Source organism: Pseudorca crassidens, chromosome 1 (genome assembly GCF_039906515.1).
Source record: "Pseudorca crassidens isolate mPseCra1 chromosome 1, mPseCra1.hap1, whole genome shotgun sequence".
Classification (NCBI taxonomy): domain Eukaryota; kingdom Metazoa; phylum Chordata; class Mammalia; order Artiodactyla; family Delphinidae; genus Pseudorca; species Pseudorca crassidens.
The window spans coordinates 130,967,751-130,992,745 of record NC_090296.1 but is presented as its reverse complement, the minus strand read 5'-3'; the positions used below and the strand labels follow the sequence as shown (position 1 = coordinate 130,992,745).

Here is a 24,995-nt window from a genome sequence, read left to right as displayed (position 1 = left end):
GGCAGCAGGATGAGCAGTGCAGGAGGGAGGGGGTGGGAAGATGGATGGTGGTCCCTTATCACGATGGGGCCAGGACAGCCTCTTCACAGCTCTGCCCAGGGCCAGTGAGGAGCCCGGTCTACTTAAGTAGGGTCTTTTCTCTGTCTTTCAGCTTTTTGAAAACAAGAAGAATACTAAAAGCAGGCACAGGAAAGTCACCATTTACAGTTTTACAGGAAACCAGAGAAATCGCTGCAGCACGTTCAGAGTGAAAAGAAATCAGACCATCTATTGGCAGGAAGGGCTCCTGGTCACTTTTGATGGGGGCTACCTCAGGTAGGAACATTTGGGAGCTCACCTGACTGGGTCACCACGGTGCTACAGAAATGGGCCCCAGGGCAGCCTCCGCCGGGAGACTGTCCACTTGATGTCCAGAGTTCTGTTCCCAAGGGCAGGTCATCATGGAAGCTTGCTAGAAGTAGGAAACTCCCAGCAAATGTCCCAGAGCTTCCCCACCTTCTCACCCCTTCCTCTCTCCCCTTACAGAACAGGAAAGGCAAGGGAGGGTGTGGTGACCACAGCCCAGCACTGGAGGGAAGTGGGTGGCCACTGAGCTCAGGGGTGAGATTATCTAGCACCCCCTAGTCACTTAGGTGGGACCTACAGGGGCCTTGCAGCCATCCAGCATAACCCCCTTGTCCTAAGAGATGATGCCCCAGATGATGACACTGGTTCCCCAGCCTGTACCCCACAGTACCTACCTTAGCTCCTTTTTCCTGTTCTCTCTCTTTTTTTTTTTTTTTGAGAGAGAGAGATAAAGTCAGCTCAACAAGTTAGTAATTGATTTTTAATCAGGTTTAGTTTAGTACATACAAGATTATTTCATACTTACAATTAATTTTTCAAAATATTTTTTTCAGCTCTGTGAGAAGGAGGGGGGAAAGGGGAAAATAACTTTTTTGAGGGCCTGCTTTGGGCCACTCTTGGTGCCTGGTGCTTTCATATAGATGTTCCCACTTAAAGCTCACAGTTGCCACTTGGCAGATGAGAAGCCTGTGGTTCAGATGGAAAAACCTTCCCCAGGGTCACACCTAAGGGTCGGATCCCAGCCTGAGCATCCCTTCCTGCAGTCCTCATTGTGTCCGCTTCACCATTTTGGGGACAGCGGGGGGACAAGGCAGGGCCATGCATGGAAGTACACAAACGCAGGAGCCTCCTCTGACAGTCCTGCCTGGGCCCCTGCAGAGGGGGTGATCCCTGGGGGTTGCACCCTCACCCTGAAGGCAAGGAGATTAAACCAGGGCCCTTCACAGCCGATAATAATGGACCCCTTTTTGTTTCTGGGTTGCAGTGTGGAATCCTCGGATGTGAACTGGAAAAAGAAAAAAAGTGGAGGAATAAAAATCATTTGCCAATCGGAAATAAGGGACTTCTCGGCAATGGCTTTTATCACAGACCATGTCAACTCCTTGATCGATCAGTGGTTTCCTGGTAAGAAAATGTTTTTGAACCAGGTCTTGGCTCATGTTAATATTTCTTTATAAATCGGGGTGGGGCTCCTTATTTGGAGAACAGAAATCCCACTGTGGTTCAGCCCAAGGGGACCAGAGGGGTCCTAACAGACCTTTGGCAGAGTCTTAAGCCCCGGGGGGAGTCCAGCTGTGGGCATGGGTGGAGGTGCTATGAGGAAGAAGTGGGCCCAGACCCACAGGTCCTGGGAGGGATTTGGCCTCTGGCTGCCCACAGCGTGGGGGAAGAAGAATGCCCCGGGTACCGCACATGGTCTAGGAAGACCCTCGATGTGAGCCTCACGTGTTTTTGTTTACATGGTGAGGACAGGGCTGCTGAAATCCAGGGGGGAGCCTGCAGCTGGAGATTCATCCCTTGTGCAGGGGTGGGAGGGAAGGCACCACACCTGCCAAGGGCCCCCATTTTCCTTCCCTGCCTACCCCAAACCCCTGAATCCCAGCGGTGATCAGCCACCCACGTAGCCCTTTCCAGCCCCTTTGATCAGTTTCTTCATTGACAGTCCACCCAAAGAAAATACTTTTTGAAGTGAAGCTCTTGAGGTCCTCTGTTTGTTTTGCTACTGAAGTGGAGACAAACCCACTGCGGGGCATCCTGCAGGGAGGAGGCTATCCAGTCAAAACCAGGCAGCCTCTTCCCTGTGAGCCCTCAACTCCGGAAGCCTGGAGACCAAGAGAGCAGAAAGCGAGTTTGGGATCCTAGTGCCGCCTCTGGCCTGCTAGTCCAGTCCTCTGGCCTCCTGAGCTGGCTTTCTCACCCGTACACCATCCCTGCATCCTGGGAGAGCATCAAAAGAAATGCTTAAGAAACAGTGGCTGGGCGTGCTCCAGATCATACTCTGGACACCCGGGTCTGGGGTCCTTTGGGTGTTGATGGGAAAGGTGACATACAAGGAAAAAAACTTAAAGGAGCCTAAGGGAAGGTAGTTTAGTGTGTGGGTTGGGCAATTGGGCGGTGCTTGGCCGTACAATGGGGGCCTCTAGACCATTTGAACCCTACGAGCCCTTTGTGATCTCCCCACAACAGGTGCTGCTGGGGATTTGACTAGGGCCTATAAGACAGGAAGGACTGAGCTGAGGGCCTGAGACAGGGCTGCCTAGACACAGCACCACCAGCCAGCTGGCAGGATGTGTTACACACATGTGCCCAGAAAATTCCACACGTCCACCCTGCACAAAGCAGGACATCAGCTCACCCTTCTGGCATCTCCACGGGACAATTTAGAGGGTGTTTCTTTGTACCTCCTTTCAGGGGTGTGCAGAAAAGCTGTGTCTCCTGCCCAGGGGAACACAAGTAAAATGACTAGATTTTTTCTATTATAATTTGTACTCATTTCTCCTCCTGCATTGCTCTTCTAGAAAAGATCATAGTAATTGCAAGCCTTATGTTTCTAATTTTAAGAACGGCTCCTTACTGGTTGTGGTTTGGTCATTGGAGTGTGGCATAGCTCACACAGCCTCCAATGTCCTTCCAGTGCCCAACTGTGCAGGAGGGATCCCCAAACTCTCAGCACCTCCTAGGCCAGCTACCCCTGGGTCTAGACGCCCTGGCGACTGTCCAGTGCATCCCTGGCTCCTCCCTGCAAGTGTATTTTAGGATCGAGGATGGTGCTCCCCAAAAAGGAACCCAAGTGCGGCAGTCATGTTTCAGCCACTCCCAGGGGTCCAGGCCAGGGCAGACAGACACCCTCCTGTGAAAGGCTCACCCAGCCTGGGGGTACAGATGCTGTTCAGGGACCCGCCTGCAGCCGCCTTTTTGTAAGCTGACTCCTGCTGTGTCCCCATTTAGCCCTGACGGCCACGGAAAGTGATGGGACCCCACTGATGGAGCAGTATGTGCCCTGCCCAGTGTGCGAGACCTCCTGGGCTCAGCACGCCGACCCAAGTGAGAGATTGGAGGATGTGCAGTACTTTGACATGGAAGACTGCGTGTTGACAGCCATCGAGCAGGACTTCATCTCCTGCCCCAGACACCCCGACCTCCCCGTGCCTCTTCAGGAGCTGGTCCCTGAGCTGTTCATGACCGACTTCCCGGCCAGGTATGCCACAGCGCCGATGCACAGGACCCAACCCCAGGTGACTTTTAGGTTCCCGGCCTAGGCTGCCGGAAGGGAAACAGGCTGTCAGCTTTCTTTTTGAAGCCACACAGGCCCAGCCAATAGGCAGAGCACTTAGAAGTTGAAGTCATCCTGGGACCCCACACCATTTCTCCCTCACATTAGCTGGTGCTCTTTTCCACTGAGCTGGCCCTCGTCTCTGATTCCTACTTTGCTGCTGGATCAAGGAATAGAAGACAAATATCCATTGGTGTCCAAAAAGGGGGCACTCCCAGATGTACCGCCTCATTTTCCTTTCTTGGCAAATGCTGACTCCTCACTGCTACCCTGCAGCTGAGCATTTAGATCCCCTAAATCTGTTCCTGGAGATGAGTCTACCTATATTAATCTAAGATAATAACTGGGGAGAGAATGCTGGAGAAAAGAGAAAACGTTTTGTGGTCCCACCCTATAGGAAACAGTCACAGAATCCAAGTGCTTGGTAAAAGATGGAATCTTCTGTAGTCATGGAAACCAGAAGCCATGATTTGGTCTCCCTGGAGATAATTTGACATTGGTGGTTAGCAGTGTTTTTGGAGTTGTGAAATCCTGTTGTTTTCTTATTCAAAGGATTGCTATTTGGTTTCTTTAAAGAAACGCTTGGGGGCGGCGAAAATATTTGTGTTGTCATTTTTCCAAATTGCTCCCCCACCCCAAGAAAATGGATATGGAGTACTCTGAGATATTGCAGGATTGTGGTTCCAAAACATGCTTCTGGATGGGTCTATTAAATTAAGAAATCACTTCCTACATTGGAAAAATTTCCCCCATAGATCTTTTTAATATTCCCATTACCTCATTGGTAGAAATGACAATTAAATACCACTCTTCTGAAAAGTGACTTACCTTTATCTCTAGATCTTTAACATGAGGGTTGTCACCTCTTGGAGACCATATGCAGAGATTTATATATGTGCGAATCAGATTTCATGGTGGGGTGCCCAATTAGGCAGCTCCAACTTTTAGAATTTTCATTTATTTGCTGAACCTTGTTATGTTTTATGCCCCCACTGAATCTGGGCTATTGAGTCTACTGTATGGAATCTGGAAAGCAAAGCCAGATTGGTTGTCCCTGTTGGTTTGGATCTAATTGCAGGCTATAGCATGGTACTCGGCTGGGAGTTGAAATGCCCAAGAATCTGAACAGAATTCACAATCCAGCAGAGACTCTCTGGAAACTTTAGCTATGGCCCAACCATGCCCCAAAGCATCACACTCCCTGACTGGGAGTTTAGGCAGGTGGGGGCAGGGGCAATCTGGCATCCACGGAGCCTTGTCCTGTGTCCCCAAATTACAGGAGTCCTAACAGAAAGCCCCAAGGGATCTTCAGCATAGCCACTGTTCCCTGTCTCATGAGGCTTCCAAGTGCCCACACTTCCCGAGCGGTGGTTTTGGGGTGGGCACTTGGAGAACAGCCCAGTTCATCTTCAACTACATCACCAAGGTCTACAATGGGTACCGTTGCATCTGCCAGGAGCGTGATGTGGTTGAGCTGTGCAGAGTCTGAGCAGCTGCAAAATCTGTTCCTGGAAGACATGGGCAACAACTGCATGGTTGCGGGGTGGGAGAGGGGCATTGGTCTATTGGGCCAGGAGAGCTCCAGGGGAGGCACCCGGCAGAGGTAGCTGAAGAGGAACACTGGGGGACCTCAGCAAAGCAGGGGGAAGCCCGGAAATGGGAGGGCATGCGGCTGCCTTGCCCACCCTCCCTCCCTCTTTCTCTCCCTTCCTGCATCTCTCCCTCTTTCCCTTCCTTCCAGGAGTGACTTGCAATATTTCCAAAAGCCCAACAGAAGTCCCCCTTTTACCTAGGATTAGAACACACAGACAGGTGAGAAGATCTAAACTCCCTGCCTTTGGGTAAAATCCTAGCCATCAATTGTGGGGACACTGGCCATGCCGATCAGAAGCTCTGCATGGCCATTTATATAATTATTGGCTTAATAAAAAGAAATGAGGAAACAACTAACCTAGCAGTAAATAAATGCAGTTTGTCTGATGGATACTAGCTCTCAAAGCATAGAACCTTTTGAAGGAAAATGTCCAAAGGAATTCTTTTTCTGTGTCTGCCACCTTCAGAGGCTTCACTCACCATCCACACCTCTGAGGCCATTCCTGTTATGAGCCCATTTTATAGAGGATACCAAGGCTTGTTAGGGCTGAGTGACCTGCCCAGGGCTGGGGTTTATCCCAGATCTGTGTGACCTCCTGGTGGCTTTGAACCCTGACTCTCCTCAGTGGGAACTAATGGCCAAGCACATTCTTGTACCCGCCCAGCCCAGGACCCGCCTCCCACCTCAGCAGGCCTCTCCAGGTTATAGGGGGCGGGTAAGGAGGTCTGTTCTAAACCCCCCACATACTGTGTTTCCGGCAGGCTCTTCCTGGAGAACAGCAAGCTGGAGCACAGCGAGGATGAGAGCACTGTCCTGGGCCAAGGTGGGAGTGGCACCATCGTTTACCGGGCCCGGTACCAAGGCCAGCCCGTGGCTGTGAAGCGATTCCAGATCAAAAAATTCAAGAACTTTGCTAATGCCCCTGAAGGTAAACAGGGCCCTGTATCGTTTCTTTTCATATGTGTTTTCCCTTGGTCCAAACTTGCACCACCTTAGAGACCCCTGAGGCCACACAGGCAGGGGAGGAGGGTGAGAAAAGCCGATGTGGGCCCCAGGGGTAGCCCCGCTTTATGCCTGGCAAGAGGTGGGCCAGGCCTGAGAATCAGGCTGAGCAAGGCCTAGAAATTGCTTTTGGAGATTACTTTCTTGTCTGGACCTGAGCCCCCAAGAGCACGGGCCATCCTTACAATTTCCATCCGCTCCGTGTCCAGCACAGGCCTGACACGTGGTGGGCACACAGTCAGACCTCAGGTGGACCTCTCACCCTGGGCCACCCCACCCAGCCACTAAAGGGAGGACGGTGGGCACTCCAGATGGATGAATTGGAAAGCCAGCATGGGTGGCTTCTCCCTTACCCCCTCCACCTGAAGGAGGGCACACCCTCTTGCCTTGGCATGCTCAGGTCCACACATCATGTGCAGCTCAGAGATGTTCTAGAGCAACACGTCACCACTTAATGCCCAGCTAGGGCAAGTGCTAGGAGGCTTCCTCCCTTCCAGCCGGCTGGATAGCACATTTCTCACTGTCCCTGGCTTAGCATGGTTATCTTCATGATCACAAGAGGAATTTACACTCTTGGTAGAAAAATTAGAATTATAGAGCAATATAAAGAAACAGATCAGAAAGAAAGAGACATGGGGCTTCCCTGGTGGCACAGTGGTTGGGAATCCCCCTGCCAATTCAGGGGACATGGGTTCGAACCCTGGTCCAGGAAGATCCCACAAGCTGCAGAGCAACTAAGCCACAACTACTGAGCCCACTCGCCTAGAGCCCATGCTCTGCAACAAGAGAAGCCACCACAATGAGAAGCCCGCACACCACACCAAAGAGTAGCCCCCGCTCGCCACAACTAGAGAAAGCCCGCACCTAGCAACGAAGACCCAATGCAGCCAAAAATAAAATTAATAAAATAAATTTTTTAAAAAAAGAAAGGAAGAAACAAAACCATAGTTACATGCAGAGAATGTAAATCTAAGAGACTTTATTGACAAACACCATAGCCAATAAGAGTTTGATAAAATTGTTAGACGTGAGCTCAGCATCAAATTTGGCAACAATGACCCATTAGAAAATGCCTTCCATGGCAGCAATTAAACCATAAAATATTGAGGAATAATTAATATTTATCATTCAATTTAGTTCTCATCTAAATTCCAGCAGGGTGTGTGTGTGTGTTAAATCTGACTGATTCTAAAATGCATGTGGGGACTTCTCTGGTGGTCCAGTGGTTAAGACTCCATGCTTCCACTGCAGGGTGCACGGGTTCGATCCCTGTTTGGGAAACTAAGATCCCTCATGCCGCGCAGTGTAGCCAAATAAATACATAAAAATGTTTAAAATAATGAAAATAAAATGCATAGGAAGTGACAAAAACCCAAGAACAGCCAAGAAAATCCCACAACAGAAGACAAAGGAGAGAGGCTTGCCCAGCAAACGACTGACTTATAAGTCTCCAGGCATTAAGGCAGTGTTTTCCTGGGGCACGGCTGGGCCTGTCAAGGGAACGGAGAGAGGCTGCATGTGTGTGGGAGGCGAGGCTGGCACATGGCAGAGGTAACATCAGGAGTCAGTGGGAAAGGCTGACTATTCGCTAAACTGGGGCAGACTTGGGTCAGCCTTCGACCATAGTCAGAAACATTCTTAATGGTCTAAAGACCCAATGTGAAAACTAAGACTTTTACACTTAAAAAACAAGTTTGTCTGGCACACACATAGATCTGGCACAGTTGATACATTTTAACTGCCAAGATTTTCTTCAGGCTGTTTAAACTTCCATGTCCAATGATTCCTGATTTTAAAATCTGAACATAAGGGAGGGACAGATCAGGACACAAGAAGACAAGCAGGACCTGGTGGACACTGCTCAGTGACCTCAGGGCTGGCAACAGCCTGGTGGGTGACCAGTTGGTGGGAAAGGCCCCTCAGGGGGACTCAGGCAAATGCCTTACATGTGGGATGCATTTCAAGGACATTGGGAGAAGGTCCCAGCACAGCCCACCACTGCCCATAGACCTTTCTCCTCTGGGCTGAGATGACGTGTCACAGGCTCATGGCTGCCCCATGGTTTTCTCTCTGGCTGACAAGAGGGCAGTAGTTCTTTCTGCCCTTCATTGTCCTGGTTCCTGGCAGGGAGTAAGGTGAGCAGCAGCGACCAAGCCCCCAGCATCCCTGCAGATGAGCAGCGGAACTTGGTTACATGCCAGACATGTTGCCTGAACTCTGGGTTACACTCGGGTATGCAGGATTGGAATAAGATCCAGTTGAGACCCTCAGGCAGCCAGCAGCGGGGTGGGGTGAGGGCTAAGAGAGTGGGTGACAAGGGTGGGAGCGTGTGCACCAAGGGGATAGGAATGCCGAGTGAGACAGGACAAGTGTAGACCTGGGGAGGGGGCTTGATACCAGCCCGGATGCCTCAGGAATGCCTACATTTGGTGCCAAAATTGGGTGACGATATTGCAACCCCAGTTATGTTGAGTGACTTAAAATGTAAATCCTGGCCCTGCCCAGCCCCTCGAGTCCCTGTGAGGCAGCTCTGAGTGTGACAGGGCCCCCACGCAGAGTCGCCCTACACAGGCTCCCCAGGCAGTCGTGACAGCTGTTCTCTCCCTGCAGACACCATGCTGAGGCACCTTCGGTCCACAGACGCCATGAGGAACTTCTCGGAGTTCCGGCAGGAGGCCAGCATGCTGCACGCCCTGCAGCACCCCTGCATCGTGTCCCTCATCGGCATCAGTGTCCACCCGCTCTGCTTCGCCCTGGAGCTCGCCCCGCTTGGCAGCCTCAACACCGTGCTGTCCGAGAATGCCAAAGGTACCCACCATGCCCAGAATCTTCCACAGAGTGCTGGGAAGTGCCCGCCCCGGCCCAGTCCAGCCTGTGGGAGGCCAGAGAGCCCATGGTGGGCAGCTCAGGTCCTGGGGAGCCATCTGTGGCCGGGCACAGCCACCTGTGACTCATGTGCCACTCCCAGTGGGTGATAAAAGGGCTTCTCCAGGCCTAAGTGCTGGGCAATGGTGTTGGCGAGGCTGCAGGAGCTCACAGTTAGGAGTCAGACAGAGCCATGTTCCAAGTCCAGGCTGTCTGCCATAATCCAGGAAGTTGCTTAATTTACTCATCCATAAAAGGAGGATGAGATGATAATAGCCCCACTTGGAGGGCAGTGAGAGCATCAAAAGAGGCAGCCCAGGGAGGCCTGATCAGCAGCAGCCTGGTGAGCCCAGTAGCCACATAAATCTCTCCTTTGCCCATAGCTCACCACATCTGTCCACGATTGTTAAAAATCTGAGACCCTGGGGTCAGTTTTATCCTATATTATTTTTTAACAGAAGTTTTAAATATTTGCCCTGAGAAATGGGTAACTAAATTCCAAACAGCTGACAGAGGGAAAGAGGTAGATGTCTTTTAACTCAGCAAGAGGAAATGCAGTTAAAATCAATTATTCCTCCCCCAGTGGAAGAGATTTTTTTTAATGGAGTTCTTATACCTGCAACTCACCCCTTGACATTATAGCAATCTTGGCCTGAGATGAACTCTAGGAATTTTGAATCCTTGCTCTTTTTAGTAAAAACACCAACAATTGCAGAGATGCAATTCATGAGATGCCATGAAGCGGTAACAACAAGCATTTCTAACCTAAATAATCTTTAGAAGGTTGTTCTCTGTCTCTTCTGGCATCCAGCCTGGAGAGCAATGAGAACGTGTCAGTAGAATATAAAGTATTTGGGGAGACAGAGGTAAGAAAAGAGTTGTTATGATGATAGTTTGATAATTTTTTCTTTGCAAAGATTCTTCCTTTATGCCCCTGGGACACATGCTCACCCAAAAAATAGCCTACCAGATAGCCTCCGGCCTGGCCTACCTGCACAAGAAAAACATCATCTTCTGTGACCTGAAATCAGACAACATCCTGGTCTGGTCTCTGGACGTCAAGGAGCACATCAACATCAAGCTGTCAGACTACGGCATATCCCGGCAGTCATTTCATGAGGGCGCCCTTGGCGTGGAGGGCACTCCTGGCTACCAGGCCCCAGAGATCAGGCCTCGCATCGTGTACGATGAGAAGGTACAGACCCTAGCCCACTGCTGTCCCCTGGCCCAGGACTGCATAGTCCTGGAGGCACCTGCAGCTTCTGGGCTCCACATGCCCCCAAGCACACATTTCTCCCTCTCCCGTGCTCAACCACAGGCACTGGCTTGAACCACAAGGGCACAGAGGCCTGTATCTACCTAGTAATGTCACGGGTGACTTCACCTTAGCTTCAGAGCAGTGACCTAGCCTCAGAATACTCAAACCTCAGTTCAGGAACATAGTGAAGGCTGTGCACAGTGGACAAAAAGTCCAAGACAGAGATGGGTCCGGATTTGTGTCCCAACTCTGCCATTTAAATGTGCAAAATGGAGACAGAGGACCAGCCTCACAGTGGCTTGTGAGGAACAGACAGATAAGGAGGCTCCTGGTCAAATCAAAAGGCAGCATCACCAAAGCCAAGAGAAGAGAGTGAATTCTGGCAGGTTAAGCATGGCCTCCCAGGTGGCCGCATGGCCAACCTTGGCTGAGACAAAGGCTAAATGCTTGCCTTCTTCCCTGAGGGCTGTTTGGTAGATGCAGGCACACAGACAACTTAAAAGCATCTTACAGTGCTCGCCTTGCATCTCGTGCCAGCCCTGGTTAATTAATCAGCCAGCAGTGAAACTCCCCTGGTCTGTAATTTCTCATTATTTGGTGATTTGCAGATGGGTCATTGACTAATCGCTTCAAGAATGACCCAAGCATATGTGGGTTAAGTTGGCATCTGTAGCTATTAACCAAGATAGAAAAGACAAACCAGAGTGACAAAAATAAGCTTCTTAGTAACAGGTGACAAGGCACCTCGTAACTAAATTTATAACAGAACCTTCACATTGAAAACTCTCAGGTCTACCTTAGCCATTCTCCTGCTAAAAGGTTATTTCTTGACCCTCATGGAGACCTGTGTAACTCTCTCCTTTAGGCACATTTTCATGACATTTAGAGGAATCAAGATGTTGTGATCTGGGAGACTTTCCCCTCTTTATGATTTGCATGTACTCCTACTACCAAGCATGTTAAACCAAGAGTTTGCATTTTCCTGCCTTGTTTTTATACTTAAGGGAAAGGACCATGGCATCCTTCGAGCCCTTATCCAGTGCCTGACAGCAAGCTCTCATTATGTGTTTAGTGGATGGATGGATGGATGGATGGATGGATGGATGAGTGGATGGAAGGAAGGAAGTATGGGGGGATGGATGGGTAAATGGACAGAAGGACAGTCAGATGGATGCATATATGGGTACAAAGGAAGATGCATAGATAAATGTCCAGAAGGACAGGTGATCAGGTGGGTGGCTGGCTGGATAGATGGATGGATAGAAAGAAGGGAGGGAGGGAGGAAGGAAAAAAAGGAAGAACTGGAAGATAGATGGATAAAGGGACAGAATGATGGTTGGTCAGATGGTTGGTGGGATGCTTGGACAGGTAGAGAGAGGTGGATGGATTGGTGAAATTGATGATTGTCTTCCTTTGGATAGGGCCCACGTTTTCCTCATCTAACGTGTCTCCACACTCCCTCTCTCTCTCAGGGCCAGCTTGCAAGATCTGCTGGGCCCAGGAAGGGGGTCTGACTTGGCTTGCCTCTCTGCCTAGGTAGACATGTTTTCCTATGGGATGGTGCTCTACGAGTTGCTGTCAGGACAGCGGCCTGCGCTGGGCCAGCACCAGCTTCAGATTGCCAAGAAGCTGTCCAAGGGCATCCGCCCGGTTCTGGGGCAGCTGGAAGAAGTGCAGTTCCATCGACTCCAGGCGCTTATGATGGAGTGCTGGGACACAAAGCCTGAGAAGGTACCTGGGGGCACAGAGCCTGGGGGCCTGGCAGCTCCTGCCAGCTGGTGGAGGCTATGGGTCTCCAGAGTGCACATGTATGGCTGCCTGCCCACCCTTCACTGAGGGTCTAGAACAAATTGGGCAACCCTTTTCTGCTCATCTCTTCTACAAAGAGATATGTATTACTTCTAATACATCCAGTTCATTTTCTTTGAGTGGGTGTCACTCTCAGGAAAAATGAAGTTTCTTTTCCTCCCCAACTTTTGTGTTACATCATCATGCGAATAAAGCAAACCTTTATAGTGATACAGCCCCCATCCAAGAGCAGAGAGAATGTACGTATCTCTTTTTAAAGTATGGGAAGAAAGTTTGCTCATGAGAAGCAGGAGCCATATTATCATTTTGAAGCTAGTTGTTTTGGGAAGAGACCAATGGTTTCAAGGTTAAAACTCATTTATCAAATTAGATGATGCTAGTTTAATGTATGGAGAGTAAATGAGGTCTGAGAAAAAATATTTTCCAGATTTTGTGTCCCTGGGCATGGGGGTTGGAATATCAGAGTTTAGGCTAACCTGACCACCTGACTTTGAGTTGCCATGGATAATGGTGACCCAGACCCTGGAAGGGTTTGTTTCTGGTATCTGAAGTTGTTTGGGCCTCTTGTTTTGATTGGGTGCTGAATAAGCAGATTCCACTTCTTCCTTCCTGGTTCAAGACTCTTAGTTTCAAGGAAAGAACGGGCATCCATCTGGTTGTAAGTGACCCTTGCTTATGACCCTGCTGGCCTCTCTCCCTCAGCGACCACTGGCCCTGGCAGTGGTGAGCCAGATGAAGGACCCAACCTTTGCAACCTTCATGTACCAGCTGCCCTGCGGGAAGCAGACGGCCTTCTTCTCGTCCCAGGGCCAGGAGTACATGGTGGTGTTCTGGGATGGGAAAGAGGAGTCCAGGTAACGTCTGAGGCCTACCGTGCCCTGCTGGTATCAGAATGCGGGGGGGTGACCGTGGACTTGGGGAGCAGTCATGGATGACCATGGTGAGAGATGTTTAGTGGACAATGTGTTGAAAGCCTGATGAAGTCTGCTTGAGAGAGAAAACAGTCCATAGACATGCACATGTGGGTTTGTGGATAAGAGAAGCAGAGAACATGTGATGTCTGCCAGGGACATGGTGGGTGGGGGTCAAAGGAGGGTTTTGTTTTAAGATGGGAGTTATTTGCAGCTTGATGGTAGAGGAAGTAAATGATGCTGGGGGTCAGGAAGAGAGGAAGGTACTGGAGTGGAGTTGCTGAGTAGAGTGAAGGGAAGGGGTCCCAGGAACAAGCAAGAGGGATGCCCTTAAATAAGAATTCATGCCCCCCCCCACCTTCCAGGTGCATCTCTTTTTCTTAGTGATGTGGCAGGAAGGACAGGGACTTTGGGGAGAGGCTTTGCGTATTCGAGGAGAATGACAGAGAGGCCAGGGACTTGGAAAGATAGCATCAGAGACTTAGCAGAAAATCACCATCCTGTGTGAGACCCTTCAGTCCTGGCCAGGGGTGTGGCCTCTCCCACCTACCTAGAGTGACATCTTCAGAAGCAAGAGAGCATTTCATGGCACAAATAGTCTTCTAGGAAGCCTAGTGCAACATTTGCAGGTGCTCAAATCTGATAAGGCTTAGGTAAAGCAAAGCTTAAGATGCAATGAGATAAATGGAAGGGACTTTGCCATTTCCCTAGGTCACTATTGGTAAGGTTTTCATCAGGTTTTATGTCACTGGGACTGAGTGTTCTGACATAAGACGTGCTCTAAGAAAAACAAAAATGTCCTAAAAAATAAAAATAAAAAAATATATAAAAAGTGTATACATATATGTCCACATATATGTAAAAAATACATATATATGTAGGTGTGTATATACATATACACACAGTAATTATAATGTCGGTGGTAGTGTTGCTATTTTAAGGCATTGCTTATAATTGTAGGGTAAAGTTAATGAGTAATTATGTTGGTGCCATGCATTGCAAATTGTGATACTCAGCATGCAAAATATAAAAGATAGGTTAAATGAAAATACTGTAGTTCTGAATTTAAATTGGATGGATATGTGAGTATTTTAGCTTTAAGAAAAATGAACTTATATTTCATAGCTCTGCCCATTGAAAGGGCCTAGAAACAATGACCAACCAAATACTAGTGAGCACCACTAGGATGCAGATGGTAGTCTCTTAGTGCCAAGGGGAACCAAGGCTTATTGGACAAGTGGCTGACTCCAGATTTGGGGCAGGAAGTGGACCTGAAACATCTGACACACTGGAAACAAGGATGCCATCAGAGACTTGTGAGGGTGGATCAAAGGGACTCAGGAGCCAATGTGAATAGGTTCCCACTGGCCAAAGGGCAACCAAGGATCAGTAAGAATAAATATCTGCAATGAATTGAGACACATCAAACTGTTTAAATTCATTAGTTTCTAATGCCACTTAATAAAAAATAATAATTTAAAATTTTTTTAACTTATAAAACTCTTCATTGATCATCATTGGAGGCTCCTAGGGAACAAACCTATTATTTTGAAAACTAGTCTATACAGAAAGAATCAAGGTTTTATTCTGCCTTTCCTATGTGAACTGTGCCCCATGGTAGCTAGCAAAAGAGATGATAGGAGGAAGTTTTTCTTTTTAGAGTAAATGAAGCTAATAAATGAAGAAGAAATGCTAGAATTAGAATGTCAGCATTTTGTAATCTCTATTGAAATAATGGATGTAGGCAGTTATCATTAATGATCACAAAAGGAGCGAGAACCAGACATTGTGTGCCTCTCAATAGAAATACACAACCCCAATGAGGAAGTATTCTTGCCTAAAAATTCAGATGTAATCTAATCAAGACTCCAGATCGGGGACAGGGGAATGAGGTAGATGAAACCCTGGGATGCAGGAACTCCACAGGACACCTCCCAGTGTCTTCATCACATGACCTGCTAGGGGAGAAAGAGAAAGAGGGAAGGAAAACCTATCAAAAGACTGAGACATAAAAATCAGTGGAAATGTGGGCTTTCTTTCACTGCTGATTCAAGCAAACTGAAAACAATAATGAGAGAGTTGGGGAAGTTTGAATACTGGATATTCATATTAAGGAATTATTTTCTCTTAAGGTGGGGTCATGCATTGTGGTTAGGTTTCTAATCATCTTTTTTTTCTAATCATCCTTTAGAGATAAATGCAGAAACATTATACATAAAAGATGATTTGGGGGATTTGCTTCATAAGAATCTGGGGAGAGAAAAAAAATGGATGGGGGCAGAGATGAACTGACATGGCCATACGGTGATAATTACTGAAGCTGGGTGATGGGCACATGGTCTGTGATATGCACACTGTGAAAAAGAAGAAATGAGGGAGAGATTGATAGGTGGGGCCTGGGCCCTCTGGTTTGAATGACAGCACATGGTTTTCAAACTCCTTTATGGGCACAGCATCCCGATATCACAATGCTTTTGGTGGAATGTCACAATCTCAGAAGACCAGGAAATATAGGCATATTGCCTATCATGAAAATAAAGCCCTCTTACTATTAAAGAGTATAAATGTACACATAAAATAAATTGAAATGCTCACCAGTGTATATAAAAATAAACCCAATTTTCCCGTCAATATTTATTTCCTCAACAGACTCTGTAAAATCTTTTAAACAAATAGAGAAATTTTTAAACTATTAATCTTTTTATTTCAGGGATTTTTACAAATCAGTGGGAAAAAATACTAAAATCCAATAGTAAATAGGCAAGGAACATAAGTATCCTTTGAAAAAGGTACACAGAGAACAATGAACATATTTTTTAACAATTGAACTTACTGGTAATCAAAGAAATATAAATTCAATCTGCAAGATAACTTTTTTTTCTTGCTCATCATGTTGGCTAACTTTTTTTTCAAAGATAATAATGGATGCTACTGAGGGTGGGTCATACCTTACTGGTGAGCATCTAAATTTGCACATCTGTCTGAAAACCAATTTGTCAGTATGTCTTAAATGGCTTCGAGATACTTATACCCTTTGACCTAGTAATTGCCAGTCTAGGAACCTTTCCCAAGGTTGCAGGGATGTTGGGGTGCTCAGTGCTGCTTCTGGCATGGACCCTGCTCCACCCCACCGCCCAGCAATACTTTCTTCACCTTCTCAGTCTTACAGACTCACCCAGGTTATTGGAGACAATACTGCTCAGAGCTGTAAAAGCTTATCTCCAGAGGGAAGGGGAAGCCTCTCTCTGTGACTTGGGAGGGTTTTAAAAGCTCACCCCCAGCCTGAAGAAGGGGCAAGCTCACTGGAGGGTGAGGGGAAGAAATTATGGCCAGAAGCACAAAGGGCTGTGAGCCTGGGAAGTGAGAGTGGAGAGGGAAATGAGACCGAGACCATTCTGAATTAAGGAAGGGAAGTGGGTGAGAAGAAAGCGGGGACATGCAGAAAACAGGATACACATAACAAAATTCTTGTTGGATGGAATAGGGGTGTGTTATCCTTTAAGTTTCTCTATATTTTTAATTTTTTCCAAGTTAAATGTAAAGTTATTTATAATATCCTAGTTTTATTTTTTCAATGCATAGAAAAAAGACTGGAGAAAAAGGGGGGAATATAACTTTGAAGAAAGTTTTCATTTGCAGATTTTTCACTCATCTCTCATCATCTGCGAATACACGTTATCAGTCAACAATGGCAAGGGTTTCCAAACTTTGATGGCAGAAAAATGTTACATTAAGAACTGCTATCCACTCACTTGACTTATTCCCTTGGACTGGGGAAAAGATCTGTGTGGCCTGGGTGAATAATCGACCCCTGCCCCAGCTGCAGTCTTCCCTCCAGGCAGTGAGCATGCTGGATGCCTATCAAGGATGGTGGGGAGATGGCGATGCTGGGGAACATGGTGGGGCGGGTGAGTGAAGGGCCACTCTCATAAACAACAGCTTGTTAGTTCTCAGAGCACTTATGTTGGGGGCCCGTTTTGAGACCCCCAGTCTACTCTGAAGTTCCCCCATCTGTCTCTGGTTGACCTGAGGTACTCTGCTGTGTGTGTGTGGCGGGGGCGCAGGGGGGGAGACATGGCCAGTGGGAGGGCAGGGAGCGGCCTTAGTGCAGGTACAGCCCCCTGGTGTCCCTTCATGCTGTGGGCAACTTTTTGAGCCCTCAAAAGTCACAGAAAGAGGAGGGTCTTTCTTCTGCTTGGGAATGGCCTTTCTCTGCCCAAATGTTCAAGCATTACCAGGCAGGCAGAACCAGGCTCTTCCCCAGACATGAACAGTCCTTGAGTCTCTTAAAACATGCGAAATTGGACCCTGGGCTGGAAGGGGTGGACAAGGCCCACAGCTGATGTCCTCCTCCAAGGCTGCTACAGGCCAGGCCAGGGAGAGGGAGGCCTGAGCTGACTGCACAGTTGTTGCTGATTGTAGGAACTACACGGTGGTGAACGCGGAGAAGGGCCTCCTGGAAGTGCAGCGCGTGAGCTGTGCGGGCATGAAGCTGAGCTGCCAGCTCAAGGTCCAGAACTCTCTGTGGACGGCCACTGAGGTAACCACCCCCCTGCAGGGCTCTCATTGAGGTGGGCGACACCAGCCCCTGGGGGGTCCCATTTAGCAACTAAATATGCAGGACACCCAGGTACATTTGAATTTCAGATTTAACCCCAGCCCACAACTGTGAGACCCCAGAGCAATGCCAGCAGCCCTGTGAACAAGCAGCATATCTGGGATTCAGCTAAGTGTCAAGTGCAGAATCCCGGCAAGAGGAGAACCCCAGCAGGTTGGCGAAGTGACTGGGTTTCTTATAACATTACCTGTCTACACAGCAAATCCACTCAGCTCTGAGGCCTCGTGCCTTCATGTAAAAAGGTCAGCAGAAGGCGCAAGGAACTGTCTTCTGAGAACTCCAGAGAGGAGTGCCCCAAAACAAATGCTCTGAAGCTACTGGGTGGGGGTGTATGAACTGGTGCAGGCTTTCCAGATGGCAAGTATGGTTCAAATATGCATCAGAAATCTCAAAAATATTTGTACCATGTAAGCCTCTGCAATTTTAGCTTTAAGAGTTTGTTCTAAGGAAAAAACCAAGACACGCACACACACTCAGACTAGATAGGTGTATAAGAATGCTCATTCCAGTATAATTCATAGTAGTAAAGACTTGAACAGAATAAACATCTGACAACAGATGAGCCAAATTCTGAGCGATAGACATGCATCATACCCTCACAGACCAGGTGGACAGGGCCTCTGCCTGCACTGATCATCCTGGGAGAAGAAAAGTGTGGAAACAGCATAGAAGTGTGGTCCCACTGTTGGGAACACGCACACACACCAATACCCACGGAAAACTGAAAGTCTGGGCCCCAAATCCCAAAAGTGGCTTTCTCTGGGTATTGGAGTATGGGCGATATTGTTTTTCTTCAGTATATTCTGTAGTTTTCCAAGTTTTTACAAAGAACAGAAATATGAAAACAACCAACCAGAAAGCCTCAATAAGTTACTTTCCAAGGCGTAAAGGGCCTTCTGAGACGGAGTGCACCCTAGGAACCGGCAGGCCTGTTGCAGCCCAGCTCTCATGTTTTTTTTGTTTGGTTTTCTTTGGTTTATTAAGTCTTTATTGAATTTGTTACAATATTGCTTCTGTTTTATGTTTTGGTTTTTTGGCCGTGAGGCATGTGGGATCTTAGCTCCCTGACCAGGGATCGAATCCACACCCCCTGCGTTGGAAGGCAAAGTCTTAACCACTGGACCGCCAGGGAAGTCCCCCGGCTCTCATGTTGACTGTCTCCTCCGCAGGACCAGAAGATCTACATCTACAGCCTCAAGGGCATGTGTCCCTTGAACACGCCCCAACGGGCTTTGGACACCCCAGCCATTGTCACCTGCTTCTTGGCGGTGCCTGTTATAAAAAAGGTGAGGTAAGGGGGAGGTGGTGCCTAGGTCTCTGATTCTCCCTTCCCCATTCCATTGGGCGGGTGGGGAGGGAGCAGAGCCATGCTCTTCTGGATCACCAAGCCTAGGTCACAGTCAGCCTTAGAGAGACAGGAGATCGGGGCCATCATTAGTGGGCTAAGTGGAAGGCTTGCATTCTGCATGCATATGCCACAGCCCCAGTTCAGGTGAGATGCTTTTCTGGTGCAACTGGTGTCAAGGAGCAGTTGCATGTGTGCCCTTCCCCTTCTGAGAGCAGGGACCTCAGGAGCCTGGCCCAGCACCTCCCACAGCCACTTGGTCACCGGGCCCTGGCAGGCTGCCACCCCTGTCAGACAGCCAGCTCCCCTCCCCCTTCAGCTCTGCCTCCTCTGGAGTGCTCAGCCTCAGTCCCAGAACTCAGTCCCTCTTTGTCCAGCATGGCCCTGAAGACTCAACACCTCAACTTCTAGCCCCTGCCTTTCTCAAATGAGTCTGCGAGTGGTGCCCTCCCCAGCCCTGGGCCCCGGCAGGGCTGCTGATCCTCAGGATCAGACCCAGCCCACAGGGCCGGCCAGGGCTCACCCCCCGCTGCCCCCTCACACCCCTCCCCACCCAGCACCGCACTCTGAGCAGGCCCTTCCCTCCAGAATTGACCCTGCCGCTCAACACCTCTTCCTCTTCATTTCTGAAGATCAAGCGCCATGACCACCCCCCCAAGAAGCTGCCCCTACCCTCGCCCCAGCTCCTCAGTGGCGTCCCCAAGGCTTCTCTGGCCTCCAGAACCCCTTTGTGGGCCCTGAGGCCCCTGTTTGTGCAGCTCCCTGCTCGAAGGGTCATTATTGGTGAGGCTTCGTTAAAACATGTCGGCTATTATCATCTGATTCCAGTTCTCCCACCTGCAAAATGGGTGTAAAAGAGATTGAGAGGAGGCTCTCTGGGCATAACGTACCCAAATCTCTGGGCCAGCGCACTGAGTAAATTTGAGCATTATTACTACTTCCTGACAATCGTGAAATATATGCACTCTCCTCTCCACCCCTCTACAGTTTCATTTCTTAAGAAACTGAGATCAGGGACTTCCCTGGTGGCTCAGTGGTTTAGAATCTGCCTGCCAATGCAGGGGACAGAGGTTCGATCCCTGGGCCAGGAAGATCCCACATGCCGCACACAGAGCAACTAAGCCCGTATGCCACAACTACTGAGCCTGTGTGCCACAACTACTGAGCCTGTGTGCCACAACTACTGAAGCCCCCGCACCTAGAGCCCATGCTCCGCAACAAGAGAAGCCACTGCAATGAGAAGCCCGCACACCACAACAAAGAGTAGCCCCCGCTCGCCACAACTAGAGAAAGCCGCACGCAGCAACGAAGACCCAACACAGCCAAAAATAAATAAATAAATTTATTTATTTAAAAAAATAGAAACTGAAATCAACCTTAGAGTCATTTTTGACTGTGGCCCCACGGGCAACTGGGGAGCTCGGGACCTGGTTGCACTGAAGCACAGAACTCAACACAAAGTGTTATTTAAAGCCATGGCTGGCCAGAGCCCCAAGCCAGGGCACCACCACCCACTCGACCGGCTGGAATAAAGCTGGCTCTGTGCAGAGCCTCCCTGCCAGTCTGCCCCTCAGAGGCCATGCTGCCCTGTGGCCATGGATGACAGACCCCTGCATTCTTGCACGCACACATCCACACCCATCTGGGATGTGGGACTCACCGCCTGGCTGGGGCCCAGAGCCGGGACTGATAGAGACCTTGCTCCTATTTGCTTTGGCTGTTTTCTTTCCTTGAATCCTGAAGGTGGATTTCAGTAAGCTAGAGGCTGGTTCACTCATCACCTTGGATAGCCCAACTTCCCAGCTCCCAACAAGGGGGCTTTCTGCTGCTCACCCTCCCTGGCACAAGGCCCACGTCTCTGCTGTCTCCCAGCTCTGGCTTTGTTCTCCTGAACTCTTCCTGGCCACCCCCCAACCCCACCCAGGCATCTAGGCTGCTAAGCTGCTCTCCATTCCCAGCTCCGCACGGATGCTCCGAGGAGGCCTGGGCTGGGCCCAGCATTCAGCACAGTCTCTGCAACTTTGGCCTCTGCCTGATGACCTCTGGTGGTTGTAGAAGAGCACATGCTTCATTGTGGGGGCAGGAGACACCCCAAGACCCCATCATTGCCTAAACCACAGGCATTTCAGAGTAGATGTGGTAAGCGGGGAATGTGGCATAGTGGCCAAAAAGTGCCTCCACAAGAGGGTTGAATTTGGAAGTGATTTCTTCAAGAATTAGTTCAGCAGCATGTGTTGTAACTTGAGCATAAAACTGGGGGGAGTCACAGAGGTGACTGGGACTCAGCCCTTCCCTGTGCAGGCCAGTGCCGGGGGCAGTGGTGGGCACGCAGACCCAGGCCTGCTCTTACGGAGCACCCGGCTTGTGGGGCAGCAGGCAGGAGGCCAAGAGCAGACCCATAGGGTGTCCACAACTGCTGTCACCTTAAGGAGCAGATTTCAGGGGAAGGAGGGCGCCACACCCTGCCTCAGAAGGAGGCCCTGGTGACCTGAAGGAGAAGGCAGCTCCCTCCTGCTGGCATTGCAAGAAGCCCAGGTTGGGCTTCCCTGGTGGCGCAGTGGTTGAGAGTCCACCTGCCGATGCAGGGGACGCGGGTTCACGCCCCGGTCCGGGAAGATCCCACATGCCGCAGAGTAGCTGGGCCCGTGAGCCATAGCCGCTGAGCCTGCGCATCCGGAGCCTGTGTTCCGCAACGGGAGAGGCCCGCGTACCGCAAAAAAAAAAAAAGAAACCCAGGAAGAAAAGCTGTGTGGTCCAGGCAACATGTGCCCCTTGCTTGGGTGCCATGGACCTTTTTCCTGCTGCTCACAGGAGGGGGGATGGGTGTGGCTTTTCTGGGCCTGAGCTGCACCTCCTTTGGGAGCGTACCCAGAAGCTCCCGCTGGCAGCCGCTGCCTTTTTAGGAGCTGGCTTCTCCAGGAAGTGCTGGTAGAAAGCGCATGCCCACCTAGAGTACGTGCAGAGATGAGTCTTGCACCGACTGTTTCTGTCCCGGGTGCGCGAGACGCAAGGGCATCAAGCATCCCTGTCTTCTCCCCGCAGAATTCCTACCTGGTGCTGGCAGGCCTGGCTGATGGGCTTGTGGCGGTGTTTCCCATGGTGCACGGCACCCCAGACCACAGCTGCTCCTACCTGTGCTCACACACAGCCAACAGGTCCAAGTTCAGCATCCCAGATGAAGACGCGAGGCAGAATCCCTACCCCGTGAAGGCCATGGAGGTGGTCAACAGTGGATCCGAGGTCTGGTATAGCAACGGGCCGGGCCTGCTGGTCATCGACTGCGTGGCCCTGGAGATCAGCAGGCGGCTGGAGCCCTACTCAGCCCCTTCGGTGGTCACGTCAGTCGTGTGCGGCTCTGAGTGCCATGGGGAGGAGGTCGTCTGGTGCCTGGACGACAGGGCCAACTGCTTGGTGATGTACCACTCCGCCACCTACCAGCTGTGCGCCCGATACTTCTGCGGGGACCCCAGCCCCCTCAGGGACGTGTTTCCTGTGCACCCAATGGGCCTGGAGCCCCTGGACTGCTCCACAGCCAGCCCGAAGGAGCCCAAGAAGGACTGCATTGCAGACATGAGCATCATGTACAGTGAGGAGCTGGGCACGCAGATCCTGACCCACCAGGACTCGCTGACCGACTACTGCTCTATGTCCTCCTACTCCTCGTCTCCACCCCTCCAGGTGCCCACATCCCTTGCAAGCCTACCCTGCTCCCCCGCAAGCTCTTCCAGCTTGCCTTTCTCCACTGACTGCGAGGACACCAGCAGGCTGCTCGAGCCCACCACGGGCTCTGACAGGTCTGAGCATGACCTGAGCCCCGTGGATGGCGAGGCGTTCAGCCAGCACCTGCAGGCTGTGAAGATCCTTGCCGTGAAAGATGTCATCTGGGTCCCCAGGTAGGTTTCCCAACAGGGAGTACCATCCTGCACCACCCACTGCTCTTGCTTTGGGGGCAGAGTGAGGGGAACCTTAAGGTACTGTCAAGATCCATCAGGAGCTATTCCCTCTCTTCTGGAACTGGAGGGAATCTCTTTAGCAAATCTAAGAAGGGCTGCACGAAAGCCCATCAGCCCTCCAGAGAACTCAGGGCACCACAAAGGAGAGCCACGGTCAGGTTTCCTACTGGGAAAGGCCTCCTCGCCCTGCTCCGGGGCCCTCTCGGTAACTCAATCCATTTGCAGAAGCTGTGTTTGTTCCCGTGCCTTTCTGCACACCAGCTCTGTTTCCCTTGGAGAGTACAGCCCTAGACAAACGGTTCCCCTTCTGGGTTTTGGTTTCTTAGGCGTGGTGGAGATGTTATCGTCATTGGCTTGGAGAAGGATGCAGGAACCCAGCGGGGCCGAGTCATCGCTGTCTTGAAAGCCCGAGAGCTGACTCCGCACGGGTAAGACTGAGGGCAGCTCCTAGAGAACCCAGGGTGTGGCATAGGGAATCGAGGTCTCACTGCCACCTCCCTGCATGATGGCCACCACCCTTCTGTCCTCCACCAATAAACATGGTGTCCACCACTGTGGCCATAGACGGAGGACAAACAGGCAGCTCCTAGGCGATCAGCAAATACCAGCTGAACCGGCCATCACCCACTGGTCATGGATGCCTGTTTTTGGGGTGCCCAGAGCACCTGTGGACCAACTGCCCTGCCTGGGGTATGCCTCCAAGCTCAGCTGCAGTTGAAATGGGGATCCAGTTGATTCCCCGTCCCTCCTGCCAAACAAGAGAGCCCTTCCTGAGGTGCCTCTCCTCCCATACAGCACCAGGTGAAGCCACACAGCCAGACCACACCAACCTTTGCCATGCCTACCCTCGCCATGCCCATTCCCAGGCTCAGCTGTACCCATCTGCTGGGGGTCCCACCAGGAGGCAGGCCAGACTCCATTGTGAGGGTCATGCTGGGCAGGACAGCCTGTCCAGACACAGTCTGCCTGAATATAGAGATGGGAGGCTGGTGCCAGCCAGTGTTGGAGTCGTCAGGCAGCTGGCAATGTCCGCACCCCCCACTTTGCTGAGTCCCACGTGGTTAATCTCCCTTTTGGAGAAATCGCATTCAGCCTGTTTTCCCCAGAGTAGGATGATGACAGAGGAAATGTCTATGGCACCCGGGCCAGTGACCCTTGCCCTGCAAGTGATACTGGAGACAAGACCTGGGTTTGCTGCTGAGCACCAGCTGAGTTTGTGGGCGGCAGTAGTTCCCAGATCGCAGGTCAGGCTTCCAGGGAAGCAGGCAGGTCTGTAGAGCCCGGGTCTGTTGACCTCAGAGTGCCCACCATTAGTTCCCCTGAATTTTCTCCTGGTGTTGTTTTTCCTATTTGCCCCCCAAAGACAGGTTTACCAAGAGCCAGGCACACTCACTGTAGGGAGTAAGCAGCCCAGGCAGCCAGCAAAAGGGAGGCCAGCTTTTTGAGATGCACCTGAGACGTTTATTCCCTTGGCAAATAGCTACCAAGTGCCCGAGACATGCAAGGCCTGAGGAAGTGGAGGCCCCTGCACGTTCCAGTTTACATGCTGGCCTCAGTGCCAGGCAGGGCACACGGCAGTGTGTGCTCGGAGGTGGGACACACAGCCCCGCGGAGGCCCAGAAGGAAACTTGCAGTGTATGCCCGGATCATGCAAAACAATCCACAGGCTCAAAAAAAACGTACATAGTTAGGACTTGTTGGTACAGGTTTTTTGCCTAATATATTGCCCTGTATTTCTTAAGTATGTGGAAACTTAGAAAGGGAGAAGAATCATGCCTGGGCTGGGTGGCAAGGAAATTGAGTTAAAGCTTAAAATCTGTCATGGACCATTGATGAGCAAGAATTATTAGGTAGAATTGATAATTCTGTCCTCCCTCAGCATCTGCAGGGGATTGTTTCCAGGACCTCTGCAGATACAAAAATCCGAGGATGCTCAAGTCCTTATATGTAAAATGACACAGTACAGTCAGCCCTCCGTATCTGAGGATGCCAAACCTGTGGACACAGAGGACTGACCATTT

At 50.3% G+C, this 24,995-nt stretch overlaps 1 protein-coding gene across 6 annotated transcripts in view; it reads left to right on the top strand.

The window, feature by feature from the left end:
* LRRK1 (leucine rich repeat kinase 1) overlaps positions 1-24,995 on the top strand; it is a 123,247-nt gene that overhangs the window by 96,629 nt on the left and 1,623 nt on the right. For 3 of the 6 annotated variants that reach the window (XM_067755850.1, XM_067755847.1, XM_067755854.1), the window contains exons 22-33: positions 152-315; positions 1,331-1,470; positions 3,295-3,544; positions 5,975-6,141; positions 8,826-9,023; positions 9,998-10,275; positions 11,875-12,069; positions 12,850-13,001; positions 17,481-17,598; positions 18,846-18,962; positions 22,064-22,914; positions 23,301-23,402. In XM_067755850.1, the coding sequence (XP_067611951.1) occupies positions 152-315; positions 1,331-1,470; positions 3,295-3,544; positions 5,975-6,141; positions 8,826-9,023; positions 9,998-10,275; positions 11,875-12,069; positions 12,850-13,001; positions 17,481-17,598; positions 18,846-18,962; positions 22,064-22,914; positions 23,301-23,402 (2,732 nt within the window). The other 3 variants (XR_010947285.1, XM_067755853.1, XM_067755858.1) reach the window with 3 other exon arrangements.